Raw genomic sequence first — 19,529 nt, 5'->3', positions numbered from 1 at the left:
ATATAGCAGAAGCCAAAATTATCTACTTTCAGCAAAATTAAGACATTTATTGGGATAACCACAGGAGCAGTACACTGACTCACCGATTTCTCACAAGCAGTTTCATCTATAGGCCCTCCTATTTGTTCCTTGATAAACAACATATCTTCTTCCAGGACAAGACCATATGACTTCATGACTTCTTCTAGTTTATTGGAAGTTATCAGGTGCTCAAACATTTTAACAGAAGCAGTTTCATGCTGTGAAAAAAAAACATCCAAATGTTGTATTACATGGTTTAAGCATCTTTCCTGCAGTGTCACAGCCTCCTCCCAAGCAGCAGCACTGCCTGGCACAGCACATGGGCAGGCTGGTGTGAAAGTACAGCACCTGGGTGATTTTCTATTTATCTTGCATTAAACAAAACAGGAAATCACCCAGCCTACAGAGTCCAGAAACACACTCTTCAGCAGAGAGCTGTTAATTTTGAATTTTCACAAACAGCAGTAAGGCAGTTACAATGATAAAAGACAAAATAATTCTGCTGTTTTGAATTCTGTTCAAAATTTCTGGAAGTTTGAATTCTAAGCACTGTATTGAATAGTCTTGAGCTAAAATATTAAACCAGAAAGGAGGCTGCCAGCTGGTCTTTTGCATCTGTAAAATATATTCTGCAGAAAGCTCTCAATATGCATTTTAAGGCACAATGCTGGCTAAAAATTATCATTGCAGTCCTAACAAATTCTGCCTCTTCAGAGTCACACTACAGGAACCGACAAGACTGAGACAACTCATTTCTGTGTCACCCAGGTGACATCTGCAGAAGAGAAATCCATGCATCCACACAGATCTCACAGAAGTACACAGCAGTCCAAGAGCATGTGCACTTTTAGGGAAGAGATGGGGGTGACACATCCATCCTTACTTCTCACTTTTTCTGCATTGCCAGTAAGGCTCCATCTGGCTGTGCTGAGGGAGCTGACGTTCCCCAGACATACAGCTGAAGACAACAAGGAAGTCATCCCAAGACTGAGAGACAACACTCTGGTTTTCAATTAAGCCAACAAAATGATGCAATAAAGTAAAGCCAAGTGATCACCATAGTCTCACAAGCAATGGCACTCTTTAAAGATTAATTATTTTGCCTCCAAAACTCTCAGGTTTGTATTTTTACTTCAATAGTGAAAAGCCTACCTTCCACTTCAAATCTGGACGAGTCATTGGAATAAATCTTCCATCAAACATGTGTGAAAATGGCCCATGACCTTAAAAATAAATATTACACAGGTTTAATCTGAGATATGGTTGGGAGTAAAAATTTTTTGAGCAAGCGAAGGATCTGAATTCTCTTGTATTTGACTTGATCTTGACATATCCTAGAACCCTAGACTGATTTGGGTTGGAAGGGACCTTAAAAAATCTAGTTTCACCCCCTGCCATGGGCAGGAATACCTGCCACTTGACCATGTTGCTCCAAGCCCAATCCAACCTGGCCTCGAAGACTTCCAGGGATGGGGCAGTCGCAGCTTCACCTGTGCCAGGGCCTCACCACCCTCTCAGGGAACAATGTCTTCCCAATATCCCATCTCACCCTGCCCTCTAGAAGTGTGAAGCCTTTCTCTCCTGTTCTATCACTCAGGCCCTTGTCCAAAGTCCCTCTCCAACTCTCTTGGAGACCCTTTTAGGTGCTCCAAGGCCTCTCCAGAGCCTTCTCTTCACCAGGTGAACACCCACAGCTCTCCCAGCCTGTCTCCAGAGCAGAGGGGCTCCAGCCCTCAGAGCATCTCCACAGCCTCCTCTGGACTTGCTCCAGCAGTTCCACATCCTCCTGACGTTGGGAGACCCAGAGCTGGAGGCAGCACTGTAGGTGGGGTCTCACCTGAGCAGAGCAGAGGGGCACAATCCTCTTCCTTGTCCTGCTGCTGGGATGAGCCCAGGACACAGGGGGTTTCTGAATGCCAGTGCACATGCCAGTGGTCCTGTCCAGCCTCTCATCCATCAGCCCCCCCAAGTCCATCTCCTCAGGACTGCCCTCAATCCACTCTCCTCCCAGCCTGTATTTGTGCTTGGGATTGCCCCAACGCAGGAGCTTGCCCTTGGCCTTGTTGAACCTGTTGGCCTGCCCAGGTGCCTTCCCTCCAGCCTGTGACCGCCCCCACAGCTCCGTGTCATCGGCAAACTGGCCAAGGGCGCATCGATCCCACTGCCCGTGTCACCAACAGAGAATCAGACAGCACCGGTGCCAACACTGACTCCTGAGGACATCACTTGCCACTGAGCTCCACCTGGACATTGAGCCCTTGACCACAACTCTCCGAGCAAGACAACTCCTTACCCATCATCTGTGAGGAAGATTCAGTTAGTAGCAAGTGCACTTTCCTAAGGCACCTTAAGTACTACAGCACTTAAAACCAGTTGTGGCACCTACACCACAGGCAAGTACTGCAGCAACACTGAGAACTCTGTGTCGGCTCTGAAGAAAATAGGTAGTTATAAAATAATCGTAACAGTTTTTGAAAGGGCCACTAATTTTTATTCTGAGAGGTTTTAAGAGACCTGAGTAAATCACAGAAGGAAGTGGACACTTCAGCCACTGAGGGCAGAACTCTAACACTATTTGGAAACAAGACAAAACACTAGCTAAGTGGCTACAGATTCGCCAAGTGGAATTGTCTCCACAGAAGTACTCCAAACCAAATAGAACAGATAAAACCTGTCTTGGAATATGGCCATGCACTGAGCAGCCCAAAACAGCTCACAGTTCTGATCTCACAGCCAGCTTCTCATCCTGGTTAGCTTTCAAAGAGCAACAAGTCATCTCAGGTGTTCCTTACCCAAATCGTGACAAAGCCCAGCAATTTCTACACAGAGGATATCTCGCTGGGTTATATCCAGTTCTGGTTGTCTCTCCTTCAGTGTACGAACCAGACATCCTGCTAGGTAACCAACCCTGTTGCAGGAGACAAAAAAAGGGAAGAGAGCAGTGGTTTAGGCTGAACAGAAAAAGAGCAGTTCCCCTATTCTATTTTGATCAATTAAGCCCTTATCTGAGAGGCACCAAACAACAAATACCCAAAACCTGATCTGAATCACAGAAACAAACTATTTCCTGTAGTAGAGTTTTAGTCATCAGTAACACATCCGAAAGCAAAAAAGCATGGGACACCAGGCCCAAGAGACAACAGCATCCTACAGTATTTCACAACACACAACCCCAGAGTAGCTGTGTAAAGGAACAGCAGTGCATCACTGACAGTGTGAATCTTGAAGCACCTTAACTTACAGGAATCCTTGAATTCCAGTCAGGGCAACTGCACAGGTCCACAAGAGTCACCAAAGCATTTGATTCTTCTTTCAAATTGCTGCTTCAACAGTAGTTCATGATAATTATTTCTCTTCCTTTCATTCATTTTAGATTTGACATTTGATTTCATTCAGTGAGACCCTCTTTTCTTATGACACAAAACATGCAGGAACAAACACATGGCACATACTCCCGTAAACTGTTTACGAGCTCTACACAAACTTTCTTTTCTACTTGTCCCAGCAGTCCCCCTTGAAGAACAGTTTAAAGCAAGACAAGGTTTCCTACAACAAGGTAATAACTTTTATTAGATGAAATTTTACTGTTTGGTGTTCTTTTACTAGACCAATAAGCACATAAAGCTCATTTCTTCTACTTTGACACCGTAGAAACCTTTGAAATTACACACAAATTGAGAACAAATGTCCTAAATTTAACTCTATAGGTCAAAAGAACTGTTCAAAAGAAAAGGTTGCTGATATGACTGTAATTTTTAGACTTCTGTTGTGGAAACTGTTTATTTTCAACCGTATTTCTGTCTTTTCAGGTGTACCAGATCCAATCAATCCAGCCTGCTTCATTGATTTGACTCTTTTGCAACAGCCATTCGCATCTTGTTATAAGTAAGCCACACTTATCCGCAATATTTCAGCACTAACAAAATCAACTTTAGGCTGGCCAGATCACCTGAATACAAACTATTGACTAGCTTAATTTATCTGCACCTTGGTATATACCCTTAATACAAGCTTAAATTTGTCATTAATCAGCTTCTCAGTGGAGTGTGAATGACCTAGCAATACTCTAGGAATTGAAGGAAAGCTATACCTCTACCTCAGTTAGCTTAGGAATTTTTCTGATCTCCTGGCCTTTGTAAAGAGCTGTGCCCTAAATAACTAAGGAATTTGTATTCCCTTGGACTCTGTAATTAAGTTGTTTTTGCTTAAATGTACGTTTAGTTTAGAGAAATGAAGATGAAAACTTGAGAAAATTAGAAAACAGCTGAATCTGCACCTAGAGGAAATAGTTTAGGAGGCCTCCACACTTCAGAAAGCTCAATAAGAAATTGTTTTGCTAGAGAAGCAAATTCAATAAAGAATTGCCTAATTAAAGAGGAGTCTTAGATTATCTTTAACCAATGATAAATAAATGAAATGTTTTAGTAAGGGCTCAGAACAATCAGATAGAAGACCAGAGGTCAGCAGAAATTAATCACACGTGATCGGGAATTTGCCAACGAGGACTGGGTTGCCCAAAGGACACGAGGAAGACCTCGGTGACGACCCCCAGGGAGGAAGGCAGACAGCCCGCTCCTCAAATTCCTGCCGGCCAAAGGACGCTAGATGGCAGTCCTGCTCATGAAAGGACAGCAAGATGAAATCAGAGGAGTACCTTACATCTGAATTGGGCAGGACTTTGGGTGGGAACTTCGGATGTTACAATGTATTTAAACCTCGAGATAATGTGTCTGGGTGGGCATGATATGGCGAAATATTCCATCATGCCTCCGCACGCTGTAATAACTGAACGTTCAGTTCAGTGGCAGTCTGCTATTGGATTTGAGTCCAAGGATTGTTTCAGAATCCTTGTGCCCATGTAAAGGGGGTACTTTTGATTTAGATGACCAATGGAGCATAGAGGCGTGAGAAAGTAATTATACAAGGATGTGAAATCAGCCAGAGTATTGTACAATGTACCTTTATTGTACAAGTTAACTGAAAGGTCCATTGTGTCTTTCGCAAGTCGACTAGATGTCCCCTATTATCAGAGCTGAGTTCCTCCTTGGCTTGGCTCCATACTGCAAGATAGATACATCTACCCTTGAAACACAATGGTAGAGGTCATACATAGGGGTGAGAAAGATGATGGTGAGAGGAAGATGATGTGGGCAGGGGTTGCTGGCCCCTTGCCCTACAGCAGGGCACGCACAGACTGTTGCTCTCAGGTGATGAACAGGCGGGGTTTGGCTGCCACTCAGGCATCACCTTACACTGCGTCCTGGCCCTACGTGGTGTAATGTGGAGCTGATAAAATGGGGTGTCGGGACTGCCATGGAGACTGTGTTGCTCCTTGGGGACACCCGCTAAGCACAGGCACCGACCAGCTGCTGCAGATCCTGGCAGCCCTGTGAAACAGAGGTAGGGCCTAAAGAGTTAACTCTGAATACTGATCCGGGGACACCCCTACTCAGAAGAATGTAATGCTTAGCTAGAAACAGAAACCAGAGCTTAGGGATTAGATGGTACCATACACCAAAAGAATGCTCACACCCCTACATAAATAAAGATAGGGTAAGAATACAAATAGATAAGGGGCAAAATAGGGGCTTGAGTTCAAAGTCTTGCAAAATTCACCATGGAGTCAGCAAAAATCAAGAAAGTTGAAGAGTTCAGCCGAGGAAGAAGAATAAAAATAAGACCCTGTGAGGCTGAAGAAACAGGAACGACCACCAAACATCACCCCAAAAAGACAACTCCACCCCAGACTCCGCCCAGACTCCACCTATTATGAATATTATAACTAGATGTTGCAATTATATGAATATGTATATAAAAATGTTGTAATCCCTTGTAGAAATTGTATATAATCATGTCTTTTCACTGAGAAGGCAGAGCAAGTTTGTCCAAGGCGACCTGGCTTGCTCTCCAACGTTGCCTAAATAAATACCTTGCTGTTTAAAGGCTAAATATTGTCTCTAAACAGTTCCATTGCGCCTTTTTGGGCATCACCTGGCCTGTCTGTGTAGGTAAGCACAGTTTATTGACAGGAAGCAACCAAGAAAGCAAATGTTTTATATCCTCTTTTGTATCCCTTTAATTCCCTTTTTACTAGTTAATACTGTAATAAAAGCTGTTCATAGTATTGTATGAATGCCAACTGATAAAGTAGTTTTTTTGTATTCTTTTTTAGCTTTTGATTCTCTTTGCTAGTAGTTTTTTATTCTCACTGCAATAAAAGATTTTTTATTTTGTAGTGTTTGAATGTCTGTTGTACTTGTCTTTATTCCAGGCATGTATTCAAATGAACTAATACAGTCCATCATCTGTTTCTGCTTAATTCAATTACAGTATCAGCCTGACAACCTGACATCGATTGCATAAGGCACACCTAACTACAAAGGCGAACATTACAGATCAAATGGATTTTAGCTGTGCTGGACAATGCAGCTGTCTGGCAACTCATTTAGAGCAGCCCCAGTACCCTTACTAGGTTTATGCTTTAAAACTCAAAATTTTGACTCACAGTCATTAATTAACATTATTCTTAGAATAAGAAAGGATAGGGAGGAACTCTAACATTGATCCATCTCGTAGGTTTCTTTATCTGTCTTTTTTAAAGGAAGTTCAAGGGAACAGCCCATAATCACATGGGATATCCAGGAACATTCATGAGACCAAAACTGCCACCACAGCAGTTTTCACCAACGCCTCTTGGCTGGCACTCCACAGCAGTGGAACCAAACTCAGGGAAATCCAGATGCAAGAGAGGCATGTGCCGGAACCACCTCCTTACCCAATGGAGTGTTCAAAGCGGTTGTGAGAGGCTCCTGGAAAAACAAAGTAAGTGCCACCCAGCTGCTTGATGTACCGGAGGCGCTGGAACTGAGGAGTGTCGATGATCCGAACAAGCAGGGGATGTATTTCAATATGCCCATGAATAGGATCGTTAAAAACCTACGAAAGCCAAAAATAGTGTAATTAACATGTAACGTTTGACTTTGAAAAGAAACAGGCAGCAAGGTAAAGGATATCCAGAATGGTCAGGTATTTGGTGGGAGAGATTGTTCATCTTCTGTAAAGCAGCCATATACTGCCAACCCCACATCAAGATCTATCACAGAATCATAGAATGGCTAGGGTTGAAAGGGACCTTAAAGACCATCTCGTTCCAACTCCCTGCTTACGGGCAGGGACACCTTCCACTAGACCAGGATGCTCCAAGCCCCATCCAACCTGGCCTTTTCAAGGCACAGGGCGTCCCCAACTTCTCTGCACAACACAATTATTTCAGAGAACTACTCAAGCTTGACATCAAAAAAAATAAAGCTGCCTATTTCACATAGCAAGGGAATTAAAGTCAAAATCCCTAAAAATGTTATCTGTACCTGTGCAATTCCAAAACTTAACACTTGTGAAAAACGCTGTCTTTATTAATCTGCTATCCCAACTAAAGCAATGCATGTCTGAGGTATCCAGTAAAAAGTGTTTGGCTTGACATTGTTCATGATTTTTAAAATCAAAGGAAATTTTGCTGAGTGGAAATGATGATGTTACCTTTTTCATAAAACAAAATGCAAGATAACTGAAATATGAAATAAGTACTCCCTGATAAGCACACATTTTAAGAGACATCTCAGTAACTACAGTAACTCAGTGGAGAAGGTAAACACATTTAATCCTTGTCTTCAACCAGCAGGTAAAACCATTCCATCACACACCTATCCTGGTAAAATACTGCGGCAAATAAGGTTTTCCTGTGCTCTCTACCCTTGGTCACTGAGCTGGGAGGGCTCTGGCAGATGTGCAGATTACTACAGAATGTGCAGCCCTGGCCCCAGTTAAACCAACACACACCACTGGGAGAAACAGTTGGACACGGCAAACAGTGGAAGCGAGGAGGAGTCTGTTAACCCAGGTCTGGGGCAAAACTAATAAAATAAACCAAGAGGAGACTCTACACAGAGGGATGTGAAAGGGGAGCTTCTCAACACATGTCAAACAGCTCTTCTGCTCACTGAATCCCACACAACCTCCAGGTGCCCACATAAAGCTCCCAGCTGATGACTAACAATTCTACCGGTTAATGTGGTTTTTCACAGACCACCACGATCAAGGGCTTGGAGTTTGCTGCTGTGCAAAGTAAAGGCACCAGCTGGCAGCACCCGGCCAAGGGGAGGGGAGGCAGGACCTGGCCGTGGTGTCCTCCCACCACGGCGTGGGGGTACCTTCATCACGTCCACGTGCTGCTGAGGCAGCTGCTTCAGGCAGGCCAGCACTTCCAGGCGCTCAGCTGGGCAGCTAGAAGGAAAAAAAGGACACTGAGAACAAAGTTTGCAACGCATTTCCCTTTATGGTTTGCAGTACATATGGAATTACTTGTGCAAGTTCATATTACTCTGATATTCGCTGACTCTTCCAATGGGTCAAGGGTTTAACTTTTTCAGAAAAATACTGAAAGCATTTATCCTTCTAAAGTCAAGTATAGAAGGAAGAGAACAAATAGCTACAGAAGTTGTCACTGTAAAGCAGTGTAAGTGCTTCTCCCACTTATACAGAACTGAGAAATAAAACCGCTACGAAATTCTCTAAAAAAACTGATGAAAAAAATTGTGTAAGTCACATGTGGAGATAAGTCCTTTAAATTTATGGGAATGACAACATGTAGTTCCTGAATAACTGATATTTTTTAAGGTTGAAAATTTCCTTAAACCAAAATATCGTAGTCCCAATAAACGATTTTTTTAAAAATTTCTTTCCGTTAGTCAACTCTGTATTAAAAGTTTAAGTCTGCCAAACTAACTTGAATTTCACACAAATTAATTTCAACTCCAACACCGAAACCACTGCAGTTTAAAACATGCTTTCATTTTGTTGAGAACTCATTCTTGTATTTTGCAAAGGTATTTTGCTGTCATTTTTAATAAATTATTAAAGGTCTCCTTCACAACACACAGGTAAACTTCCAGTGCAAGTACTCTGCTGTAGCCACAGCAGTCTAAGAGCACAGGCAGGACGAGTTTGGAGGGAGTGAATCCGCTCTATCACCTCTTTTAGTAACTCTGTCTGCAACCCTTGCTCTTGAGTTACATGGTTACAGCTTCAGTATGACAGCAAACACCATCATGAGAAAATACAATTTGTACTTTTTTTCCAGCAGTTAACCATCCTGAAATCAGTTTGACATCAGTCTTTCAGTGCTTTAACAGAAAGCAAAACTATAAAATGCCAACTCATAGCAAAAAACACTGCTCGATGCACTACATATTCTCATCCAAATAATTCAATAATTCACAACACATAAAACATTAAAGGCATATGATGTTTGCTGGTGAGCAGTGCTTGTCTAAACTACCTGGTGTCCCTTTCCCTACAGGGAGCTCTCGGGCTGCAGCTGCAGCTCAGACTGTCACAAGCCTTTAGCTGGAGAATCTCTGCTATGGACACAGGCTGAGAGAGCTGGGGCTGTTCAGCCTGGAGAAGGGAAGTCTACAGGGAGACCTCATTATGCCCTTCCAATACCTTAATGGGTCTTATAAAAAGGAGGGAGAGGGACTTTTTATGTGGACAGAGAGTTTCAGGACAGGGGTCAATGGTTTTAAACTGCCAAAGGGCAGGGTTAGATGGGATACTGGGAATAAATTCCTCCTTGTCTGGGTGGTGAGGCCCTGGCACGGGTTGCCCAGAGAAGCTGTGGCTGCCCCATCCCTGGAAGTATTAAGTGTTCAAGGCCAGGTTGGACAGGGCTTGGAGCAACTTGGGCTAGTAGAAGGTGTCCCTGCTCATGGCAGGAAGTTGGAACACGATGATCCTTAATGTCCCTTCCAACCCAAACAATTCTAGTATTCTAAGATGAAAAGAACCATTGGTGGTGCTCACACCAGTGTGTGTTCCATGATATGAGTCTGAGAACAAGCACAACTCTGAGAGCAAATAAACCAACATTGTGACCAGCAACTACTAAACTAACATACTGTAAAAACTTTGTTTTAACATGCCCTGGTCAGATCAGTTATCTCAACCCTTTGTGCTCCAGGTTGGGCACTAAGAAGACTGCCATGGTTTAATCCCAGCTAGGAATTCAGTCCCAAGCAGCCGCTCGCTGCTCCCAGTGGGATGGGGAGGAGAATCAGGAAAAGCTAAAACCTGTGGGGTTTAGCTGATATTACTGCTACTACTAATAGTAATGAAAGGGGGAGAGAGAGAAACAAAACCCAAGATAAACCAGTAATGCCCAACAGTCACTCACCACCCCTCTGATCCATGTCCAGCCCGTCCCCCAGCAGTGACCAGCGGCTCCCGGACACCCCACCACTACCACTCTGTTTCTACACTGGGCAGGAGGTTTTGTGGTACAGAACTTCCCTCAGGCCAGTTCGGGTTGGCTCTCCTGGCCATGCTCCCCCCTCAGTGGCAGAACACTGAACAGTCCCTGACTCAGAGTAAGCACCAACTGACTGAGCACCACCTCAAACATCAGGGTGTTACCAACACTGATGTTACACTAAATCCCAAACACAGCACTGGACCAGCTTCTGGGAAGAAAATTAACTCTACCCCAGCTAAATTCAGGACAGGAGAGCAAACATCACAAGAGTGTTTTTGAATGAGCTGTAATGCTGCAAAAAGTACAGCAGTAGCAGCAAACATGGTGGTAACAACACCCAAACAGGTAACAATGGCCCAAAAAGATACTCTGGGTCACACAAAGTACACAGACAGGACTCGATGACAGTTTTGAGACGCTGAGGCAGCGCAAAGCAGCACCTGGCATGAAGCAAGGCACTGCACTGCTGCACTCTGGGCACAGCCTCTGGGTTTGGAGCACCTGGTCATGCTTTTAAATGCCACAAAAATTCAGGAGCAAGGAGAAAACTGAAAAATAGCCAGGAATGTAAGGAGAAAGGCATGTGGGCACCTCCATATTGAGAACCTACCACTGACTGCAAGTCCAGGAACAACAGAGAAAGGACACTGTACAACTGACAGTGCAGCTGATATACAACCACCTCTCTATACTGTCCACAAAGAGTATGGGTCAGAGCTGCAAGGGCTGAGAGACCAGCAGAAGGAAAAGGCCTGATGAGGGAGGCTGGAAGTCCCCACATCAGTGCCCTGCATGTCTTACTGTCCTGCCCTGCCTCCAGGAACACGAACTCAGTTTCGGTTCAGCCTCACAATGACAAAGCACACTGTCAACGCAGTCCCGGTGTGAACAATGACCTGGATGTCGCAGCACAGAGACTTCTCCATCTTCCTTCAGATGGAAAACAAGAGCAGGGATATCACCTGGAATCTACATAGTCAGGCCACCTCAACCAAGACACAACACACAAATCCTGTGTTCGTACTGGGGAGTTCCAGGGCTCTGCAGGCAGAGTTCTTCCAACAGCCAAAGCGGCACTACTGCTGGCTGCTTAGCAATGGGGAGAACTGACACTTCCTCATTCACTCCCCTCCTTGCTCCCTGCTTTGGCCCCACCCTTCCTCCTTCCTCATGCCACAGCTGACAAGGACGAGAAAATCCCTTTCCTGAGCCCACTAGGAACTTCACTGTTCCAGAGAGGTGAGCCAGACAGCCACACTCATCATCCACACTCAACATGCAGCATGCTGCATGCCTCACAAACATCCACTGCCAGGAACATGGGAGCACATGGGAAACCCAAGGTGCTGCCTCCAGCCTGAGCTCTCCCCACTTATCATCCAGGAACACAGGGAACTAAAGACATGCATTCATTACTGGCCTGTCACAGAGAAATTACCAAAGTTCCTGCAAGACACAGTGTGCAGTGGAGAGCAAAGGGATAATTCTTTAGTGTGAAGTTGATGTTTACAAAAGTTGGTAGGCTTGAGCAATTTCTCATCCACTTCTCAAAAATTTCAGCACAAGAGAAACAACCTGTCAGATCTCACAGAAGAAAACCCCTTATAAAAGAAAACCTGCAAGCACCTCATTTCGTAATCCTAGCACCATCCACTCTCTACATCAACTGAGATGTGCTCCCACTGCCAGTGTCCCACGCTGAGGGACTCCTGGCTACCCCCTCCTGCTGCCCACGTTCAGCACCAACAGACCCACCCACGGGTCTGACTGCCCCAGAACGGCTGCACATGTCCCATGTGTCCGTACAGGCACCTGATGCTCAGCCAGCCAGTGAGGTGCTGGAAGCAACCAGCCTCCAGGTAAGTCCTAAACAGAAATCAGACACCTGCTTGTCATTTCAGACAGACAATTACCTGCTATTTCAGAAATAAAAGCTTTCACCTGCCTTCCATGACACCACACCATGTCTATCTGCATACTTCAAACACTCGCAGTTAGAACCCTTCTTCCAAAAAAAGAGAAACCACAAATACCCTGACTCCTACATGTCTTACCTCCTCCAAGGCACAGCCCTTCTGCCTTGTCCCCTTGGGTCACATCAGCTTTTCCTTCCCTACAGATATCCACACCCCGCCCTCCCTACTCGCCCTTCCCACACCAGGAGTGCAGCCGGGATGTCTCAAGAGAACAGAGATGGGGCCCCTCATCTCTCCAGCACAGTGTGAGCTCTGATGAGTTTTCAGCCAAGGAGCCAACCTCCACACCAAAGTCTCAAACCCCCAGCAGAAAGCACAGCTCTGCACTTGCGTGCACCAGCCAGATAACACACCCCAATCTGCTTCAGGGCCACCAACCCACAACATCAGCAAAGAGCCTGAGCTCTTTGGTGGGTCTAGAGACAAGTTTGGAGGAAATAGTATAAATAAGCTTAGCAAAGGAGTAAAGAAAAGACATTCAAGATTAAAAAGCACCAGGAGGTATGAGGAGAGCAAGCAAACCCACATCCCTGGAGACAGGAGCAAGAGAGGATCCTAGTGAGGCAGAGAAGGGGCAGAGGGGCTCTTCTGACACACAGGACTGTAGGACACATTCATATCCTCTCCTGTTCCAGAAGAGCAAGAAAGCATATTCACCACCAGACAGATTACCAAGGTTTTGGGACCAGTCATTCCCTCGCTGCTGGGAACAATGCTTTCCACACGATCGGGTTTTTAGTTTCCCATGGTTACTGGGCAGTGAGAGTCTGCGCCGCGGCTGGGGCTGTTCTGAGATCAGCAGGAAACAGGAATTGCTCCGGAGGGTCTGGGATCAGCCCCACCAACCACTCTTCCCCCACTAACCCTAACCCCTAACCCCTAACCCCTAACCGCCCCCGCCCGCACAGCCGCGCTCGGGGCGGTCCCGGGCCGCAGCCGGCAAATGTCTGTGCCCGCAGCCGCTCCCCTCGGGCAGGGCCCGGCCACAGCAGCTCCCGGGCCCCGGCAGGGCCTCGCCGCGGGCGGCCGGGGCTGCGGGGCCCGACCGAGGGCCGGGGCTGTGCCACCGCCCACCCCACGCGGGCGGCTCTCACCAGACGCGGGTGACCTCGGGGGCGCAGGCCGGCAGCTCCAGCAGCATCCTTCCGGTGACTCCGCTCTCTGCGGGGAAGAGAAGCGTCAGCGCCCCGGCCCCGACCCCCGCCCCGGCCCCCGCCCCGGCGGGCCGTACCTCGGAAGCGGCGCAGCAGGCCGGGGTTGCCCACGCCGCAGCGGGCGAGGTGCTGGCAGAGCCGCTCGGTGTCCCAGAGCCGGGGGTCCCCGCGGTCGGTGTCCCGGAGGTCCCCGCGGTCTCCGTCCCACGGCCGGGGGTTCCCGCGGTCGGTGTCCCGGAGGTCCCCGCGGTCTCTGTCCCACGGCCGGGGGTTCCCGCGGTCGGTGTCCCGGAGGTCCCCGCGGTCTCTGTCCCACGGCCGGGGGTTCCCGCGGTCGGTGTCCCACGGCCGGGGATCGGGGCCGGGGGACCCGTCGCTCCGCGCGCGCTTGGCGGGAGCGCCCGCCGGGCTCCCCATCTCACGCCGCCACCGCGCACGCGCCGCGCGGCCCCGGGGGTCCGGCGCGCCGTGACGTCACCGCCCCGCGCTGCCCCTCAGCGCTCCCGGGCGTGGCCGCCTCAGCCTGGGCTGCAGCCTCGGCCTGCAGGGCGGCGGAGCCCGAGCCCGGGCCCGGTCACAAACACTACCCACCGCTGAGCTGCTCCAAAAGGAGTTATGCCACAGCGCTGCTGCCCTCAAACTGCTGCCCAGGACACCCAAATCCCAGCTGGCCCAGGATCTCCTTCCCAAGACATCAGTGGCCGTAGAAACAGCTGCCCCCCAGCCCCTCCCAGGCGTGGGGATGGACAGCACGGCCATCGCAGGCAGACGCGGGGGCTGGTTTTCACCAGTCCTGTTCACAAGTAGTGTCCCAACATCCATGAACACAGCTCTGCTGCCCAAGCCCTCTGAGTGCCACAAAGGCCCCACAGGGGCCCTGAGGATTTGGCTCCCCAGTACAGACCCTACAGACCAGGGATGGCAAAATCCTCTCAACCCACCCTGGCAGCCTTCTCAGAGCTTTGCCCACCACATGTGCAGCTGCACCCAGTGCCCCCATGGACAGGACACTGCACCAGCACAGCTTTGGGGGAGCCCACTCGCCTGCTCACTGCTCCCAGCAACCCCAGGGGCTGAGGATGTGCTCCCTGGGGACACCCTGCTGCTCCACTGCCATCACCAGCACCCTCGGGGACACCCCAGAGACCCAAACCCCGGCACACCTCCCAGCTCCCTCTGTGCCTCAGCAGTTCTGTGATGCTCAGCACGTGCTGTGCTCACTGTGATGCTGCAGTGGCTCCCGGGATGGAGGTTAATGTGTTGTGTCTCACCAGGATGCACACACCTGTTGGGTGTGCTCGGGGAGTGAGGGGGCACTGGTGGCCCAGAAGCTGCTCCCATGTTGGGCAGAACCAGCTCCAGATGGCTCCAAGATGGACCCACTGTGGCACAGCTGCAGCTGGGAGGGAGGAGAGAGAAGATGTGAGAGCAACAGCCCTGCAGGCACCACGGGAAGAAGGAGGGGGAGGAGGTGGTCTGGGTGTCAGAGATCCCCTTGCAACCCATGGTGCAGCCCATGGAGGATCCCATGCCAGAGCCATTGGAAATGCCCCTGAGGAAGCTGCAGCCCATGGAGAGCAGGCTCCCAGCAGGAACTTCAGCCATGGGGGGGAATCCCATGCTGGAGCAGAGGCAGAGGGGCAGCAGGGACAAAGCATCATGAACTGACCCCAATCCCCTTCCCCATCCCCCTTCTCCATCCCCCTGCAACACTAAGCAGAGAGAGGAGGTAGGACAGTCAAGCATGAAGTTGAGCCTAGGCAGAAGGGGTGGGCGGGTAGAAGGTGGTTTTAGTTTTGGTTTTGTATCTCATTATCATACTCTATTTTTAATTGGAAATCAATTTAATTTATCTTCACCAATTCCCATCTTTGGCCCATGATGGTAACTGGTGAGTGATCTTCCTGTCCCATAAGCTGTTTTGTGGTATTTTCTCCTCACCCTGCTTAGGAGGGGGAGGGAAAGTGTGGCAGGGTGGGCACCTGGCAGCCAACCACAACCCAACCCAACCCAAACCATGTCTTGGAATTCCTGTGTTCTTGTCACAGCTTCCTTCCTCCCACAGTTCACATGTGTAGAGAGGAGAAAATAAACACAACAAAAAAACCCCAAATAACAAAAAGTCCTTTCTAGGTTTTTCTTGAAGTCTCTGTTTATGAGGGGAAGAGCTCACATATTCTATTGTCATGCTTCAGTAATTTGCTTTTGTAAGCAAACATCCTGCTTTCTCACTTCTTGGCTTTTGTTAGGAAAGCACACTTAATGCTTGCTGTCTGTTTTTCATTCGGCTCAGTCTCTCTCCATCCCCTCTGGGTCTCTCCAAGATTTCCATCAGCACTGTGCCCTCAGCATCTGAAAAGAAACTAGCTGAGTCCCACCCATTCAGAGGAAACTTTCTTCTCAGAAGGAGCCTGAAGAGGCAAGAACAGGCCACATCCATTAAAGAATGTGACCATCCATTAAAGAAGTGTGACTCACACCTTCTCCATGTCCCCTGTCCCACACAAATGACACACAAATGTCACTGGTGCTTGGCCTTTTAAGGAATAATTCACACTGGTCTATTCCTCTACCAGTGTCAAAACCTGCCCTGTATAGCCCTACTTAAAGAGCTTTCTGGGAAGGGAAAGATGTTGATGGACGTGCATCCTATCCCCAGGCCCAGTACATCTGGAGTGCTCATCCAAAAAAAAATTTAAAACTTCAAGAGGGAGCTCATTGCATTTGTGGCCTAAAAATAGCAAGGGAAGAATATCCTGAGGGGACAGGACATCCTTCTTAGGTGCAATGCAAAAACTGCTGATTTTGTAACACCAGATGGACACGAGGTGCAGCAAGAGGACAGGGATTACCAGTTGCACTCTTGGGTAACAGGAAGAAAAAGAAAAAAAATACTGCACTTGGCAGTGTGTTGTTCTGAGCAGCACAAAGTCCCTTGTGACCAAACAAAGCACATGAAAAAGGGGAAGGGAAGAAAAAGAGTTCATTTTGCACTTGTTTGTGTGCAACTGACGTGGCCTGAGTGCCCTCCCATCCCCTCCCACCGCTGCACACACAGGAAACCCAGTTATCTCTACTCATGAAACGTGGTGCAGAAACCCAAAGTTATGCCAGTAGGTCCTGCTGCAATGGCAAACAAAACCCAAGGCACATGGTCAAAGTCAGGATGAAGAGAAATATTCCTTTGTAGGGGCTCTTTATTTTTTTCACCTTATGTATTTTTTGTAGCATTTTTCTGGTATTCATAGAATGGTTTGGGCTGGAAGGGACCTTAAACCTCATCTTGTTCCAACCTCCCTGCCATGGGCAGGGACACCTTCCTCTAGCCCAGGTTGCTCCAAGCCCCATCCAGCCTAGCCTTGAACACACCCAGGGATGGGGCATCCACCACTGGATAGACTCCATGAGGCAGTGCCACAAACTCGCTACCAAGGAACTGGAAAGTTCACAACAAAGCCGTCTGTGACTTGGCACCAGTTTGTTCCACAACCTCATCTGCTTGAGCCCCGTATTTACACATGGACTAATTGAAATTTGTGTGACTGAGCCCTTGCAAAACTGTTTTGCTGTGACAGGGACCCACGATGGATGACATGTAAGACAAGGTTGAGAAGGTGCTGCAGTAAAGCTACTGCAGCTCGAGTCCATTGTGCCTCAGCTGAGGGGCAGCGCCGGGTCACGGGAGCACTGCTGTGGCATACACGTGCAGGGAAACTCGGCTCCCTGGAACAAAAGGTTCCCCATTACTGAGGTGTACAAACCTTCAGGACGAGGCACCGTGTGAGCCCTGTGCCCCAGCAGCTCTGCCCAGCCTTCAGGTGGAGCAGGGCAGCGCTAGTGCTGGCTGTGGCCGGGCTGGGAACCACAAGCATCATCCACCTCTGATGCACTTCCCCTCCAATGCACTTCTGGTCACTGAAGGAAGTGAAAAGTTTTAGGAGTTTGGCATTGTGTTCAACTGACACTAGTCTTTCAAGAACTGCTACTTGGGCAGTGATTTATGTGCTTACTGTAAATTTTGATTTCAGTAATCAAACTGAGTAATCTTTGTTTGCTCAGTGCCTTTGGCATTAAGACAGATTTAGACACATTCAACTTCTTTGATCTGAGATCCCAGCACTCCTTACATGCTTACAGTTTCTTTATAACTTCATAGTTTCTATTGTGTCTCCAATTTCAATTCTCACCACTCCTCAGGCATCAAATTACAAAAAACTCTTCATGAGTCACAGGACAGCAACACAAGAAGAGTAATTCCTAACAGGAAACTAAAGAGAAAATCAGTTTCGATTCCCCCTGCTGCTTAATTGCACTCTAACCACAAATTTTCTTGAGGCCACATCTTAGTACAACATTTAGGATGTGGCAACATAATATTAACGTACTGCTTATATGTAAAGAGTTAGCAGATTTATAGTATTCTCCCCAGGGGTGTGAATAACATTTTAACTTTGACTCTGTAGAAAGCTGAGCTGTAGTAAACATGGAAGCTTTGAATCCACTTCAAGGAGTTTTAAGGAGCTGATATTTTTCATTTGAAGAATTAGTGAAAAACCTCTGCCCCAGCAGACAGGATGGTTTGCAAGTCTGGGGTACAATGGCCTGGTTTCTCACTTCAGGCTGCCCCCATGCTGTTCCCTCACTGGCAGTCTTGTCTGCAAAAACAAACTCACAAAGGGAAAAGCAGCCAGGTTTTCCCGACTACACCCCTCAATATCCCCTTGCCTGATAACTAGTCCTTGGGTAATATTAAGGGACAAACAAACAAATGAGTGTCATCGTGAGAATCTACTATGGAACACTAAGAAACACATCTAAATAAATCACCTTTATCTGATTTCAGAGGTTAACTGGGAATACCACACAGCTGGTACAAACTGGTCCAGAAGATCGCTAAAACATTTGGATCATAACGTCATGGTACAGGTACTAAGGGAGCTGACTGGGAAAGGTGTTCTCCTTGATTTGTTGCTTGTTAACAGAAATAGGTCCCGAGAGTGAAGTGGCAGTTGGGGCTGTCTTGGCCACAGCGATCACAAAGTGATCGAGTTTAAAATCTCTGTTGACAGGTGGAAAAGTGCCAGCAAAACCTCAGCTCTGGACATGAGGAGAGCAGAGCTCAAGCTGCTCAAGGAATTAGTCAGTAAGGTTCCCTGGGGAAATGCTTTTGGAGGTGCTGAGGTCCATCAGTACTGGTCACTTTTTAAGCTCCACCTCTGAAGGGCACAGGAGCAGGCAATTCCCAAATATCAGAAGGCAAACAGGCGAGGCAGGCGGCCAGCTTAGCTGAGCAGGGATCTTCCTCTGGAGCTAAGGCAAAAAAAAGATAGTGTGTGGTCAGTGGGAGCAAGGTTAGGTGATGTAGGAGGAACACAGAGCTGCTGCTTATCACTGTAGGGAGAAAATTCATGCGGTCAAAGCTCAACTGGAGTATTGGTGCTGGGCAGTATTGTGGGGGACAATAAAAAGGGTTTTAAAATACACGAATAGCAAAAGGCAGTGCAGAAATAACATCAGCCTGTTACTTGATGAGGATAGAGAGGCACAAGGCAGAGGTGTTTAACACTTTCTTTGCTTTGGTTTTCAAGGGCTAAGGGGGTGCTAGTGCCCTGAGCTGGAGGACCATGACTGTGAGAATGATCAACTCCCAGTTGACCCTGACATTGTGTGGGATCTGCTGCTCCAGATGGATCCCTCTAAGTTTGATGGGAGTACTCATCCAAGAGTACTCAAGTTGCTGAGTGATGTCATCATGAGGCCTCTCAATGCCCTTGGGAATCTAGAGAGGTTCCAGCTGACTGGAAGCCGGTAAACATTGTCCCGATTTCTGAGAAAGGCAAGAAGGATGATCCCAGAAATGAAACTACAGGCCTGCCTACACTCTCACGTCAGCAATCTAGTAAAATTATAGAGATTATTCTGGGAGTTATTGAAAACGCCCTGAAAGACACTGCACTCATTGGTCACAGCCAGCACGGCTTCATGAGAGGAAAGTCCTGCTTATCCAACCTGGTTTCCTCCTATGACAAGGTGACCCACCTGGCTGGCCAAGGGAAGCCAGTTGATGTGATC

The 19,529-nt window shown here is 47.7% G+C and overlaps 1 protein-coding gene across 2 annotated transcripts in view; it reads right to left on the bottom strand.

Annotated features, from left to right (window-relative positions):
* SAMHD1 (SAM and HD domain containing deoxynucleoside triphosphate triphosphohydrolase 1) overlaps positions 1-13,890 on the bottom strand; it is a 28,056-nt gene extending 14,166 nt beyond the window's left edge. The window contains exons 1-7 of one of the 2 annotated variants that reach the window (XR_010434954.1): positions 13,535-13,890; positions 13,398-13,464; positions 8,229-8,301; positions 6,797-6,957; positions 2,814-2,929; positions 1,174-1,244; positions 84-239 (exon numbers count right to left, since the gene is read on the bottom strand). Coding sequence is in view for 1 of the 2 variants with exons in the window: in XM_064674409.1 (XP_064530479.1) it covers positions 84-239; positions 1,174-1,244; positions 2,814-2,929; positions 6,797-6,957; positions 8,229-8,301; positions 13,398-13,464; positions 13,535-13,874 (984 nt within the window). In the remaining variant the exon portion in view is untranslated. The remainder of the gene's footprint in view (positions 1-83; positions 240-1,173; positions 1,245-2,813; positions 2,930-6,796; positions 6,958-8,228; positions 8,302-13,397; positions 13,465-13,534) is intronic. The other variant, XM_064674409.1, reaches the window with a different exon arrangement.
* Positions 13,891-19,529: the final 5,639 nt, after the last annotated feature.

Source organism: Pseudopipra pipra, chromosome 17 (genome assembly GCF_036250125.1).
Source record: "Pseudopipra pipra isolate bDixPip1 chromosome 17, bDixPip1.hap1, whole genome shotgun sequence".
NCBI lineage: Eukaryota > Metazoa > Chordata > Aves > Passeriformes > Pipridae > Pseudopipra > Pseudopipra pipra.
The sequence above is the reverse complement of the archived record's forward strand: the minus strand, read 5'-3'. Positions and strand labels throughout refer to the sequence as shown.